Source organism: Taeniopygia guttata, chromosome 2 (assembly GCF_048771995.1).
Source record: "Taeniopygia guttata chromosome 2, bTaeGut7.mat, whole genome shotgun sequence".
Taxonomy (NCBI): Eukaryota; Metazoa; Chordata; class Aves; order Passeriformes; family Estrildidae; genus Taeniopygia; species Taeniopygia guttata.
This window is the reverse complement of record NC_133026.1, coordinates 115,233,010-115,249,426: the sequence shown is the minus strand read 5'-3', so window position 1 is coordinate 115,249,426 and position 16,417 is coordinate 115,233,010. Positions and strand designations below refer to the sequence as shown.

Below are 16,417 nucleotides of genomic sequence, written 5' to 3'. Positions count from 1 at the left end.
TTTGAACTACATTAGCTGTTCTTTCCCAGTAAGTTAGCATTTACGTGTGAAACTCCTGGCCCTCCAGCAGCAAAAGAAACTGAAGTGACTGTTAAACAAGTTTTTGCTTCCTGCTTTCCAAGCAATTTAATTCAAAGTCAAATATTACCAAAAAAAGCAGAAAAAAACCCCTCTTGGACTCGACAACTAGAGACAAATCCATTTCTCTAAGTCAAAGAGACAAGTATTTTACCCTTACATTTAAAGATTCTTTAAGAACAAGGAATTCACAAATTGTCCTTCTTTGTAAGTATATTACATGCTCAGCAATAGAAATGATATACTTACTACTGTATAAATGTATGATGTATAAACGTAAGATGTATACTTCAATGAATTTTCATCTAAATTGTACATGTATAAATATCTTCTTAGATACAAATTTTAACGAAAGAGCATACAAATAGATATATTTAATGTGCAGTCAGTATACAAATAATATGTATCAGGCCAGACTTCAGTGTTGCCGTGTTGCCAATTTTGTAATTATACATGTATTAAAATATGCTTTAATAGATACATATATTAAAAATATGTAATACTCACTGTGGCATTATTTTGCCACACTTATTTTGCAGCAAAGCAGGATTTTGTAATTTTTAACTAAATGTTAGCTTAGATGAGTTACAGAGTCAATACAATTCAGCACATTATTAAATATTTAAAAAATTTGAAGATAAGGATACAAGAAATATCTTCTCAAAACAATTTAAAAGTTGATATTCATTATATTTAAGCACTCCCAGTATTAGCTGACATTATCTTTTTCAACCTGAGCAATGTCTTTATTTGCTACTACCATGCTACTCTGAAATGTACCTTTATTTAAAACCTTGATCCACTACAGTGGTATCTCCATGACAGAACATAAAGAAATAACTTTTTACTTGAAATAATGCAGTTGTATCAAAAACTGCAATGACAGCCCAATCAAAACTCAATACTGATACCTAAACATATTCTTAAAGATCTTTAACTGCTTCTACTAACCACAGTTGTCTTCCTCTCTCCATTCCAATAATTCGAAGCATTTGGTCTTACTAGATCAATATAGCTATGCTTTGTTCTGGAAAGAAGATTAAGTAAAGTATTTGTAATGTTTTAACACTAGTATTTGTAATGTTTTCAACAAACAGCCATTATATTTCAAATTAATTTCTCAATACTCTACAAATCTAGCAATAAGTCAGTACAACAAACTTATGTCAAGTGCACTTTTGGGAGTCATAAGCACAGTATTATTTCCTTCGAAACTACTATGCTAGCACATACATTCTTCCTTCCACCCATCTCTAGTCTTATGCCCTACTATAGGGACTCTTTCAGGATACTGCAATAAAATCAAAGGAGTTTTCTTCCTGCCCTTCTTGAAAATAATATCCTTTAAAAAGCTTAAAATTTTAACTCTTAATACTTTTAGTTTATGTGGCACCTTAATCTGTAACAATTTACAATGCACATTTTAACTATATTTATTGTTTGAAAAAAACGTAGTTGTAACTGGGAATTACTGGGCTAGCTGAAAGTAGCAAATCAGTCTGCATCTGCAGAATACAAGACATGAACATTTCGTTTAACAGCTAAGAATAATCAGAAACAGTGACAGATGTCAATTAAGTATGCAAACCTATCTCAAGTAAACAGTACACTTTACTGTTTCTCTCAGTGTTTCTCTCATATTTTTACTCACACAATTATAAAAACAGGGCCATCACGGGTTTACCAAAGCTTCGTTTAATAAAACAAAATTACATTTTTTATATTAATTTGTCAAGATTATGCTTAACACATTCCTCAATTAAAAAGACAGTTGTTAGTCATTTACCAGATAATGTGAAAAAAATGGAAACTTTACAATTACTTAATATATACCATGGTTGTCAGGAGGAGGTAGAAGGTGTTGGGGCAATGGGGGGAAAATAGAAGGGAGAACAGGGGGAGGGGGAAGAAAATAAAAGTTCAACTGGCCTGAATAGCAAACCCAGACTCACTATCACAAAGCTGCTTCTCAGTAGCATCAAAGAAATGATGTGGCTGCTTATGAAATTTTTAGGGGCATCCATTATTTCACCTAGCACCTTTACCTTCAAGAATTACTGAGGCATGGACACAAGTTCTAGTCAACTACACAAAGGCCCATAATTAACAGGTTATTAAATTCTGAGCTGATGTTTTTGATATTTTGAAAAAATTCTGCATCCAGAAAAAAAAAATCTAGATATGATGCTATAATTCACTGGATCAAGAACTACAAGAATTACAGATAATATATTCACTGATGTGTTTTTATTAAGACTTTCTCTACCAAGTCTCAGCACCAAAAGGGAATAATATAATTTTAGACAGTGTAGCTGATGAGAAGACCAAGTAAGTGAATTTACCAGGAAACAGTGAAAAAGCATTCTCTGACCCCAATCCCAGCTAAAGGTACAGAATATGGAAGACGCTTGTAAATCAGAAATGTCTCAGTCATTCAGGTATGCACTTCTTACATTTGAGAGAAGTTTTGATGTAAGTCATATAGTATGGGCTTTTGTTTTAAAATTACATTTTCTCTGATGTGATACTTACCTAAAAACTAAAGTACTTTAGAATACCTCAAATTAGGAATCATATTCTCTTTATAAGGGAGAGATCTAGGTGTTTCTAATTGGTGATTCCAGAAACAAAAAAGCATAATTGACGGTAACTCATTGAATCCGTTGCTTCACGCATTTGCAACCAATCCCCTGGCATAAAATTACTTCTAAAACAGATATTCAGAATATAACATAGTTGATCCATGTGCTGCACATTGTATTAGTCTAAGTAGACTAAAAAAGGTTTTAGGCTCACCACAGAACTATGCACAGTGACAGAAGGGAATTTGAAATTAGCATATTGCCCGCGAATAAGAAAACCAAAAAGCTGCAATACAGAGAAGTTAACTCTTTCCCTCTTACAGAATAACAGCTAATAAAATTTTACCTTTTGTTTCCAATAAGCATTATAACCATGTTGGAATTGGAATGCTGACGAGCATCTTCTAACCAAGTTGTCAAGTGGTTGAAAGTGTCCCTCCTAAGTATAGAAGAGAATGAACATTAAAAGCAGTATTTTAAGAAATCTTTCCTGTTAGTCCACTTTTCTACTTGAATAACCACTCATTTATTAGTGCACATGCTCTAGGGATAAAAGCTAGTAATCCCTTCGTGAATGGGAGAATGGGCAAACAAAAATTTAGCAAACAAGCAGTGTTAATGAACTCTGCCTAAAAAGTAATTGAAAACATGTTTGCTACAAAGAGCAAAAAGGATTTGTAGAACATTAAGAATCTGTAATTTTATACACATATAAAAACTGAACAGAATTTTAAAAGCACCCATCAGCTTCACTCAAGCCAAACAACAGTACAAATAAACACATACTCATATAGTAATGTTTGTTTTACTGAAAGCAGAAAATAGTTGATAATTTCTATGTGAGTTTATAAGCAGAATAATAAATATAGCAGTAAAATCTTTTAAAGAGAGGTACATGAATGTGACACATTACATTTTCTACAGAAGGTGTAAACTAAGCAATAAATCCCATACTTGTAGAGTGGTTTTAAGATATCATATTTTATTTATTAATCAAAGATTCATTTACTGGAAATCCAAAGGAAATTATACGTTGCTTCTTGATACTTAAATGTAAAAAGGTAACAAAAGGAGAAATATCTAGGAAATCTCCAGTACAAGTGATTGCTCAATGCAACAACAAGAGCCAAGACCCACAAAAGGAGGTAGACAATTTAACATGACTTTGGAGCCTGAACATTTTCATAAACCAGCCAGAGTACCCACCATTTTACAGATAAAGTGCATATAGATAATTTATTTAATATAGCAGGAAAACTTTAGTAACTTCTGATCAGCTACTACAAAAGTATCAGATTAAGACCTGTTATTTTCCAAACCTCATAAACACAGCAATGTTACAAGTTTCCCAGTATTCTTTATGTAACCAAACTTCTATGTTTTACTATTTCACTCCTTTGCAGAATAGCAATATTCAGTAAAAATAGCAGTACTTCAGTAAAAATAGTCTAGTATAATTAAAGAAAAAATATCCCTCATGATAATAAAACACTAGAAAGAAATGAATGAAATATTTTCAGGTATTTCTTGGTAAAGGAAATCCAGAGGTTGATGGTCAATAGTTTATAAAGATATTTTATTTCCTTCTTCCTGAAATTTTATGCATGCTTTCTCAACTACTATACAGAGAAAACTGGAAGTATATTGGTTAAATATGCTATATCTTATTAGACCACTTAAAGAAAGTTGACACGATGTTAGATTACCAGTATCTATACAAAAAGCTAAATTAGATGAGACACTTAGCACTACTCTACACCATAACACAATTCTACAAAGACATATCATTGTAATCCAGTTGGTATTCTCACCTTGTAATGTCATACACTAGTAAAGCCCCTGCAGCCCCTCTGTAGTATGATCTTGTGATGGAACGGAAGGACTCCTGCCCTGCCTGTAGAACACAAAGTTTCATTACTTCATATATAATACTGATTTTTTTTGTTCCTGAAAACCATGAACTTAGAATCACAGGGTCACAGAAGTCTACTTTTAAGAGATAGGGATAAGGAAGAGTATGGATGGGAAATCAGAAAAGGGACAACTGGGGACAAAGTCTCCAATAGCAGCAAGAGAAGGCACATAGGGAGAAGACACCAACTACAGCGCAGTACTGTTAAAAAAGAAAAAAAAATCGGAACAAGACCTCTAAACCTTTTTTGGCAATCCCTAACAACCCAATTTACTGAATGGCTTCACAATACATGAATCATTATTAGAGCACAGAATGGACTCCTAGCAACTAAGCTCTGAAGACAAATTTGAAAGGAAGCAAATAACCCAGAGCTTCACATTTGAATTCAATAACCCGCTCCCTGGGGCAGCTGTTGACACTAGAATAAATAAAGTCCATTGTAAATAAATGATGAATGACATCTTTACGCCCACCATCTGCTGGTGTAAAGGTTGTTGGAAGGCCAAGGATGCAGATTTTATCCGTTATATCATAAACTGCAGCCAGCTTTCAACAGTCTTCAGATGGAATTCTTTCAGTAATCATTTTATTAAGAAAAAATAGAAAAATGGTTGTGAATTCAATTTTACACAATTGTGCTCCACAGTTAATCAATTTCCTCTCTACTTGATAAATAATGCTTGTCAAAGCAGCTACAGGATGCAAGAGTCATCTTCATATACACTATGAAAAACTTCAGAGAGTCTACATAAATTAGACAGCTCTTACAGAAACGTATTCTGTAAAAATCTCAGCACGCAAAAGAACATGCTCAAAAGAATACAGTCCTGAAAAACAAATATTCATGGTTGCAGAACTTGAGCTCTTCTCTTTCAGAAGAGCTATCTAGCACTTGACTCTTGCTAGAAGAAATATTTGCTTCTAATATTTAGCAATAACAGATGTTTTAGCATAATTCAAAGATAACACAGAACATGCTTAAGAAATTCTACTGCTGAAAAAAACCCCTATGTGCAGTAAATCTGTAGAACTATAGGAAATTGCCCTGATTTAAAAACATTAAACACAAGAATTAAATATTTATCAAATATAAGGAACCCTTCAGGCATGCCTACAAAATTAGTATATGAACAATTTTTTCTTCTCACAGTTACTGTACTTTTCTTAATACTACATCTGCGTGAATTCAAAGAGAACTTGATCTAGATACTCAATGAGAACAGTGGCACAACAAGCTTAGATGTGTTCAATCTTCAGAAAGCATGCTTATCTTCCAGAATAAACAGTAACTTCTATTTTAGAAACATTTTATCTTAGCCATTCCAGTGGAAACAGTTATAAAATACAGTACAGCACAACAGTTTCAACACCATTAGAATACACTCACATTTGCTCTTGGCCAAGAGTCTAAGTACATCTTCATGTAAACTTTGGTAATAGAACATAGACAACCAGTAGAATACACCAAGAAATAGTAAAAACAAATAACCAACAGTTTTTTTAGTGTAATACCTGCTTTCCTACATAGAAATTCAAGTAAGTTTTATCACCTTTTCTTGGTGTGGTGATTAGCTCAAGTATTGGTAGATAAATGAAACATTTCCCTGATAAACAGACAATTGACTTACTGTTACCAGGGTATTCCATACATTGCCTAAAATTACACATGACCTGGACTTCACCTAACACATTAAGATTGCCTGTTACACCTTCATAAATTCCATCCTGACATGTGAAATTGTTCATCTCCCTGAGTATATTAATCACAATCAAGCAACATTGTCACAGGTTCTAGTACATCTCACAAAAATGCATGGATTGTGGATTTGTAAAAGAATCACTTATAGATGTTCAGTATATAAATGCGGAAACTACTGTAATAATTTTAATTGTGTCTCACTTGACAATGGTGAAATTTAAATATCACTACTTCCTCAAGGAAAGGGTAGAAAATGGTACCTCCTTTGGTGAAAGGATCACATTTTCCATATGGCAATAATTAATTTATGCTTACATATACCAATGGACAACACAAATTCAATCCCCTTTCATCCTAAGCAAAAGAAAACTGAGTTTCTGTAAAGAAGCTCCATTATACTAATTTTTTTTTAATCTATAACATAAAAATGTATTAAATCACAGAAACCCCTTATATATAAAATTTACTGGCTACTTTAACAGTATCATTCTGAATGAGATCCAGAAGGTCAATACAGAGTCAATATAGAAGGTCAAACACAGGGTTAGGCATATAGCATACATTCCACAGCTTTTTTTTTTAAGCATCATTGTTACATTACTTCTTCATCTGACAGTTTTCTGTCCACTTCCCTTTTTACCAAGGGGGAAAAGCTATTTCAAAAGTAAAAAGAAGTCAAAACTGAAAGAAAGTTTAGGCTATTAGCCAAAACTGACTTAAACCACAAGTGCACTATAACTGTATCAGTCTTACAAAGAAGGACCTGCCCAAGTTTAGTTGCTTGTTACAAGGAGTAACAGATAGAAGCAGCAGTACAGAAGCTCAGTATAAATTAAAATCAGCTTAAATACCAGCGAAAGTATAATTTTGTTATTACCATCCCCTTCACGCTCCTGCAAAATTCAGCACTTACTTGTTTTTATCTCTCTTCCATATTAAAAAAGTTTTTTCTCACAGAACAGTTGATGTGGGAAAGGGACCTCTGGAGGTCCCCTTTTCTAACCTCCTGGTTCAAGAAGGGCCATTCAAAGCAGATTGCCGAGTTCCACATACAGATGGTGGGGGAGGCAGGGGGTTGTGGTGTCAGGAAGAGTAGGGGCAATAGTCAGGAAACAAATGTTAAACAGGGTGTTTGCCAAGGCCATATTATATCCAGTACAGGTGACACAAGCTTTTGCTCCTTGACAGTTCCAGGATATACCCACTGTCAGTTACACTGCAGTGGAAACGGGAAGATGGAGGATGTTTCTGGTAACAGCCAGACCTGACAGCCACTTCACACACAGAAACTCCAGCTCAGACATGGCTGCCTGCAGGAAACTAGAACATGCGTCCTCTCTCTTCAGAGAAACAGGTGCTAGGTCTGACATGAGTAATTCACTAATCATGAAAAAATGTGAGCCTCTGATAAACAAGAAATGCTTTAAATGTTAAGTAACTCTTTTTCGGCTGTTTTCTACTCTGTAAGCTTTTACAATGCATACCATAATGGTTCACAGAAACAAGCAAACTTTCTGATAGCAGAGACTTGTCTATATAGACATAAGTTTTAGAAGTCACAGGTCTTCAAGCAAGTACAAAAATCTTCATCCCTTCTTCAACTGCACAGACATATATCCCATGTGCTTTTCAAAGTATACTTCAGTATAGACACCAAAACACAAATGAAAATAACAATGTAAGCAGAACACGAAGCATTATCAATCACCTCAGGTCACTAAGATACCTGGAGATTTAGGACCTGTACTAGAGTTTTCAGGAACATTTAAACTATAAAAAAATACTCCCAAGAGTTACTATTCCCACAGGAAATATTGGTGTCATTTCCAAGTATTCAGTGTAGTTGCATCAGTTGCAAAACACTCAGGCAAGCTATTGTTTTCAAAAAGTTATTTGCAAGTCCCTTAACTGCATATTTTTGAATCTATAAAGTAAGGGGAAAAATGAAAAGAGTCATAATGCAGGACAAGAAAATAGTTAAAAAACTAGCATCCGCAACAGTGTATCTCCCTAGAAAACAGTTCATCAATTTTGCTGAATTCTCTATTCTCAATGCTGAAGAAATTGTAACGTTTATTCAAGGACTAAATTATCTGAGAACATCCTAGCAGGCCTTCAGCATCCAAGCTGACCAATAGTTTTTTATCAGGAGGGAATGTTATAGTACACATCCACATATAATATGAGAACACACCTAGCTAGTGGCTCTAGATTCCCTCACTCTGAAAACAGACACATGTGTGGGATGTTCAAAACTGGTGATGGAACATTTCATTCACATTGACAATTATTATTTACATGTTTACACTTTCCTACGTTACAAAGAAGACTAAAAAGACATCTAAGAAATAACCAATTTTCAAGTGTCACAGCACCTGTGCCAGCTGCCAGCTGGGAACTACTCCACAAAGCTGATCCCTGGAATAAAATGTTCCAGAAAGAAAGAGAAGCAATACATACCTTTAAATATAGTTTTAGAAGTTATAAATAATTAGTCCTCTTAGTCACATGTCAACCTGTTTATAGAAAGGCATTAATCTTTCCTGCAATCATGTCTCCAATCCAGAAAATAAAAGAATTTTACAATGATTTACTAGCATGTAGGACAAATAGACACAGAAGCAGTGTAAAAATAACCCCTGCTGTTTCCAGCAAAGACATTCCCAAACAAAAGCAGAACTAAAGATGCTTATGAAGAAGAATCTACCATAATATATAAAAGTCTCAGAATTTATGTGATGGATTTAGCCAAGTTACAGGTTGCTTGAGAATAACTCTGTTAGCATGCAGTAAGAACTGAAATTTCAAGAGAACTAAAGATCTCCAAGGATTAAACTGTACATTTGTCTAAATACAGGTAATTTGTACATCTGCTTTTTCTGCTGGTGTTGAATAAATGCTACTTAGATAGCCAAAGCAATTCCCAAAACATCACACAAACAAAGCTTTAGCCTTCCATTATCAGAAATACACTTAAAACTTGAAAGAAACTCTATTTGAAACTTCAGGTTTTAAGCAGCAACCCTCTCTAAAATAGGAGTTCTACTGTGCAAAAAAGTGATTCATACTCTTCTGATTTAAGGCCTTATCCTAAAGCAAGACCTTGCTCTTGTAATCTTCTAATTATTGTAGAAAGCATGGATAAACTGCCAAGAAATAAAAAAACAACTAGAAAATAACATGCCAATACTATAGTATCTCAATAACCAAATACATTTAAGCATGACAAAGGTTTATGAACACTAAGTTAGAAAGCATATCAAGTTGCCTCAGCTTCCTAAAGTGACATCATGGGTGTGAACAATAACTTAAGCTACTAGCAGTGAAGTTCAGGTGATGGTCGTATTAAACGAATAGCAACAGGAATAACTACTAAACAGACAGATCTCCCTGCCTCACCCTTCAATCCATGGATCCAGAAATAAGTTAATCCTCCCACGTGGCAGCAAACACAGACTGTGACTGATGATCAGACTAGTTTCAGAAACTAAAGTAGGTTCTCTGTAAGTTCTTCCTGTAACTTCACAGCAGCAGCGTAACAGAGGGCCATGAGATATAGCAATATGCATGCAGGTACAATGTTTAAAGAGTTAAATTAGTAAAAATGTAGTAAAAGACTACACCAACTGCCCACAAACATATGAGCGTGCTCTGACTACTAAAGCAAGTAGAAAACATCATGAAGTAAACAGCTAGTAAAGAGCTCTTGGGGGTGAATCCTACATCCTAGCAATTGTCAGAGACACTAGGATGAATATTCATTTAATGAATGAACTTTATTTAGTTCTAATAGATCCAAACCAACTGCAAACACAAGAAAAATATCTTAATTTCCAAGAAGAATTAGTATATGCAGAATATCTGAAAGGGAAATATGCCTTTAATAATTATGCCTCCAGTCTTCCACAAACATGCTTTTTTATAAAAGCTCTCAACTATTAGAAAACACTATCAATTCAATTAAAAAGTACACTTGTATGGAAATCAAGAAAATCAAGGAATTAGTTTATAAAAACCAATTAATTCAGATATTTAGTTTGTCTTTGCAGGACTAAGGTGCTATATGAATTAACATTTAAAAATCATTAATTTCTATGAAATAAAGCTGAAATAGATCCTAAAAATATAGTATTCAAATACACAGGAAAAGTTCATATTCATATCAATTTAGAGAACATTTCCTTGTGTCACCACAGATCTCTCCTACTGCAGTGTCTGACAAATATCCTCTTTCAATTACTGCTTATTTTTCCTCATCAACAATGACTTGTTAGTAACAGTCAAAGCAGTACAGAACATCCCCCTCAAAGGCAAAACCAAGGCCACTGACTCAGCCTGGTAACAAGCCCAGTTATCTCTCTACAACAATGAACTTTTTCTGAAGAGAAGCAATTTTAAAATTTCTTAGTGTTATGCTGTTGCCACAAGACAATCAACCTTATCTACACAGTTCATTTAATGTCAAAAAGCTTAACAAGCTTCCAGAACAGTAATTTTAATACTTACTAGCTGCTGTAAAACCACTTCTAGTTCTCTAAAAGTTATGTGTGCGGCTGACACTAGCTCAAACACCACACTTCCACAAAGGATTTGCTGAATTTATCATAATAGGCTATTACCAACCAAGCAGTTTGGACAAAAGTATTTCTCAGTCCATCCAACTACTGGAAGCCATTACTAAGACTAAAGATGTAAGAGAAGAAATAATGTAGATACTTAAGACACACAAACACACAATTTGGTCCAACACCTCATCTTTACAGACCTAGAAACACTGAAAAGGAATAGTGAAACCCAAAGACTCACAGAGCTAAACACCTGGGCGTGCCACAGCACACATTAACAGCTAGCTTGCAGAGCCCAGCACTGGGGAGATCCAGAACAGCCTGCAGCTGGGAGAGAACAACAGGGCACTATTTGCTTGTGCAGACATGAACAGCAGTAGAGCTGAGACTGCTACACATAATATTGAGAATGCAAAGGCTACACTGAGTATCTTTTATGGAATACAGATTTTTGTTTGTGGGAATTTTGGGGGAGGAGGGGGTTGGGCATAGGTGTGTTTTTGCATCAAACTAGTTTTACTAGACTACCACCTCACAGGACCACATACTGGACTACAATTTCTAATGGCATACATGCATTCCTCAAGCATATCTTCCAGTCTGGCCTCATTCAAAAGGAATTCAGTTTGTGTACTCTCACATGGAAAACAGACTGCAGTTAACAGAATTAACTTCTGTAACATACTCCTAATCCAAACTAGGATGATAATGAAAATGTAAAATATTCTTGAGTTATCATACAAGAAGGACACACGAACTGATCTCACAGACATACAACAGTGTTAGCTTCAGCTGTCCCTGTAAGGTGCAACATACTGGCAGTGAGGTATGCTGCAGCTCCCAGGTGTTCCCAGCACAAAAACAGGGCTTTCCTTGAGGCTGCAGTGATCTGCTGAAGACAACACAAAATGAGCACTGTTGCACAGAAATATCTGGCCAGAAAACCCAGAATTTTAGAGTTTGATTCTCTTAAGCAAGCAAGTTAAGCAATCCAAACAAATTTTGTCGAGTTCTCCACTTCTTATGCCTCTGCTCAGGATGCATCCTGTTCACTGATGGATTAAAAGCCGATGTATAAGGCTAGCCCCAAATAAGAGAAGGGCTAGTGCCATGACTCAGTAAGCACCAACCAAAACCATAAATAGTTCATGTGTTCCCTTAGCAACAGGTGTAAAATGAACCTTCTCTCATCAAACAAAAGTTGTTACAGCTTAATAAATATAGAGATAGCATGAGTAACAGCTACCAGTTTTGGCTAACAGAAAACCAAAAAAACACTCACTGCAGATAGAACACTGTAACCTTAGTCATTATGGACATTTGTGTACCCTAACACTCATAAGTAAAATATCTCTTGAGAAGTACCTCATCATGTTTCTTATTTTTGTTATTCCTTCAAAACCTTTGTACCCAAGATCAGAAATGATACAGTGGAATTCAGATATGCTGACAAACCAAGACTGGATTAGAACAGAAATATCCTGTGTTTTTAAAATCACATTGCATACAGTTAAACTTTTAACAAAGGGCTAGTATACTTCTTTCACTGTGTGCAATTTATAAATTATTAAGTACAACATCAGCATACAGTCTACTCAGTGTAAAGCTTTCAATTAATATTTTTAATTTATGTATGACATACTTAAGAAGCTAACCAGAAAAAACTCCCTGCTCAAATAAAGTTTATAAATTATTGTCAAAAGCACTGGGGTTGCCATTTTGGCTGAACAATTTGCATGCATTCAAGACAACAACCAGACTGCCAAGAGTCACTGAGTCAGAGGCACCAGGAAAAGCATGATCTACTGAAACACAACTGAAGCTCATTCGTTATCTAAGGAGATTTAACAGAATCAGTTCCAAAGCCAGTGAAAGACAGTAGTAAAATTAGTAATTTTGCCTACAGACAATCTTCCCCAATTTTAAAAAACAAGGACCAATGTATGGTATGTAGGTATGTAGTCATATGGCTACACTATATACTTTCATTATACAGATACTTATTATGCAGAGATTTGCTTGTTTATTGAATTTAGAAATACTCAGCTACCCTGGTAATCTGCAATCCATGACTATAATAGTAAAAATGCCCAGAACAGAAAAAGCCTAAAGTAAGCTGGCCATATCTTTCTATGCCTTTTTCTTAGAACTTCAAATGAGGCACAGCTGTTAGCTGCTATTTCAAGTAAAGAACCTGTAAAATAAGTAAGATCTTACCTATGAAGTTCACTGAAATATTACATTTATTTACATTTTTATATACACATGCACATATGTAGACATGCATATATGAATGTATGTCCCTCCACTGATCTGCTGTACCAAAAAAATGAGGCTGAGGATGATGTACCTGTCAGTTTCTAATGGCATCCTAAAATGCTTTTAGAAAAGGAAACAGGCAACTTGGTCTTGTGAGGGAACACTCAAATACATTTAAAAGACATAGCTACCTGTATGAACATCTTAAACCTACTTCATCACAAGTGAAGACAGTGATGCTAACTGCTTTATAGTAAAGTGACTGACAACACAAGAATAGCCAATATATGTTCTTAATCTGAACCCCCTCAAATGTCAAAGTCTGAATTTTGGAGGGTGTTTTGAAACTTAAAGCATTTACCAGCCCCTTCTTGACTGAAATATTTACTGTTTTGAACTTGTGTTTTTAAATCTTCTATGAAAAGTGAGCCATTTGTTTTCTTCTACCTTGGAAATACAAACATTTTCTCTAGAGAGAATAGTAGAGATAGTAGACATACCACAACAGGATTCACAACAGGATTTTGTCTTTACCAAATCTTGCATAAATGCACAAAGGAAGATTGTTTATAGAAATTGGAAGTTCTTCGTAATACAGAAGACTTGCACCAAATAGTGAGGCAGTATTCCAGTCTTATAAATCTGACAAAGCTTGAGGAAGTTACAGTGCAAATGCCAAACAATATATCACAACAAAAAAAGACATATTAGCAAATTTTTAACTTCATAGAATCCAAAGAAAGCAGCAAGACAAAGTACATAGTCTATTGAATGTTGATGATAGAGAGCTTAGCCAGCACAGAGGAAAAGCTAGTATGTTTAAGCAATTTTTATTATTTATTACTTACCGTATCCCATATCTGAAGCTTTATCTGTTTTCCATCAATAGTTATCATTCGAGCCCCAAATTCTACACCTGAACAGATTTTACAAAAGATTACATTATTAGCACAAATCAGAAAGAAGAATGTCAAGTACTACGAAAGCAAGAACGTAAGTTCAGACAATGTCATAGGAACATAATCTCTTTCACAATCTGCTTTTAGCCAATTTTCCAGCAGCTTGAAAGAGGTTTTAGGAGAAAGGTTAACTGCTACTGTCCAAGTGTGTGGGATGTATTTCCAGCAAAGTTTACCAAACCACTTATTAGCTCTAGATTAGAGGGAGAAACACACCCTTTTGAATGCAAACAGGAAATTGAAGAGTCACAGTTTTTTTAACACTCTAGCAATGACAGATTGCTGGGGCCAGTTTAGAAGAAATAAAACCTACAATTCCTTATCAATAAAGTAATCTATTAAGGGAGCATGCAAAGTCACCTACAAAAAGATATATTTTATTACTGTATTAATTAAAATCCACCTGTCTTTATGAAAAAAACTACTTCCAAAATTCTAGGTAAAGAACGAGTTTTCTAAATGAGGGAAAAAAACGTATGCTCCAAATAAACAATCAGTGAAAAATGCAGCCTTCTATACCATTTCTAAAGCACCTTTGAGATCATTAACAAAATCAAGTATAAACTGAGGCTATTAATGCTGCAGTTGAAATCTAACAAACGGCTAGAGATAGTGGACATATTTAAAGACTATCAAGCTTCCATTAATCTATAACCATTATTTTAAAAAAATACTGATCTGCTAGCTGACATTTTGCTGAAATTGGTCATTGTCTAGATGTGGACCCAAGACTTTCTATTATGCAGCCCTGAGTTGAAGTATTCCAAAATGTCTCTTCAAGAGCTTGTTTAGAATATTTGAGGGTGTGGTGTTGCTTCTTGCGGAATGACTTTTGGGGAAAAGGGCTGAGTTCCCCAACAGGATATTGGAGCCAAATAAGACATTGGCCAAAGACCCCTCTGCTCTATACCAACCAAATAATTTGCAGCAACTGTATGCAAAGAAATTGAAAGAATGAAAGCGGAGAGGCAGCAAGGAGGAAGCAAGTGAATGACACTGCTCTTCCTGAAGTTGACTGCAAAGCCAGGGGAAGGTCCTTGGACTACCACACATGTAAACACTGAAGGTTTTACCTTATCTTGAAATGTGACTATAGAGCTGCTGATTTAAATTCAACAATCACCTTAAATGTTTCATTTCTGCACACAACCCCATAAAAAATATAAAAGGCTATTTATCCCATTCCATCAAAATACATGCCAGGAAAAAATACTGAATTTGAAAAAACATACAGAGTTTGATACCAAGTTTGTTCTCAAAGAAGGAATAGAAGCTGATTAGGTTTACAATAAGGGCATGTCCCACGGGCAGTAGGCAAAACAGCTAGAATGTTTACAATGGTCTATTTAATCTACACATTTTCAGGATTTTTATACGGGCATTAGGGCATTTATTAGTTAAATTCAACCCACCCCATCTCCCCCACAGGGGCACTCATATGACTTTGAACCCATGTTCTTTATTTATCTGTATTTCCAAATCTGTTTGGGTAATTGGGAGAACCTGGCCAAAATACACACATGCCCTCACTTTTAAGGAGGCATTTCCAGCCTCTTCTGATACCTTTAGGGACTACCTATAAACAGAGGCCAGACAAAAATCAAGGGAAATAAAAAGCAGTTGTATTCACTGAAGGGCCTTCAGGTACATTTCAGGCAGAGGAAGCCCCCACCAGGAGTCACACCCAAAACCGGATGACCAGTCAGGGATTTTCATATTTTTGTAAGCTTGGTCCATTTGCATATTGGGGGTTAATCTTCCAATTACAGCTTCAGGTAATGAACTCATTTACCCCAAGTTTGCTCCCCTCCCCAAATCACTTCTGTTTACATTTTTAGGGTCTGAGACAGTAGGGTGTCTTTGATTTCCAGACCTAGAGAGGAATTGTTTCATCTGACCAAAATTTGAAAACACTAGGTTACGCTCTACATGGAGTTTAGAGTTACACACTAAAGAATTGCAGGATTACAAATACATGAAAAATATAAAAGCTTCTTCCCTCTTTTTCAAGTAGCTTCCCAGGTTCTATTACTACATCCCTCATTATGCTGCTTCTAGGTTCACCTCCTCATCTTACTAGCGTCAATTTCTGCCCTGCTTCCAGATTTCAGCGCTGTATGCCAAGCAAAGAACTGGCACTACAACCACCCTGCTGAGGTGAAGCTGTTTCCCAGTGCCTCTCAGTCTGAGGTGACAGGGCTGCCAAATGCATGAGTGATATATAAGGTGTCATATATTTGGCAGGCCTAAAGAAAAAAAGATGATAATAAGTCATGCCTCTCTAAAGTACTCAGGCTCTTTATTCAGCCAGCCTAACTGCTGCCAAGACCTCACAAATATCTGAAAACTCATGTTAGTCT

At 35.4% G+C, this 16,417-nt stretch overlaps 1 protein-coding gene across 1 annotated transcript in view; it reads right to left on the bottom strand.

Annotated features, from left to right (window-relative positions):
- RAB2A (RAB2A, member RAS oncogene family) overlaps nt 1–16,417 on the bottom strand; it is a 43,069-nt gene that overhangs the window by 13,508 nt on the left and 13,144 nt on the right. The window contains exons 3-5 of the mRNA XM_012572043.5: nt 13,947–14,014; nt 4,472–4,554; nt 3,007–3,099 (exon numbers count right to left, since the gene is read on the bottom strand). Of these exons, the coding sequence (XP_012427497.1) occupies nt 3,007–3,099; nt 4,472–4,554; nt 13,947–14,014 (244 nt within the window). The remainder of the gene's footprint in view (nt 1–3,006; nt 3,100–4,471; nt 4,555–13,946; nt 14,015–16,417) is intronic.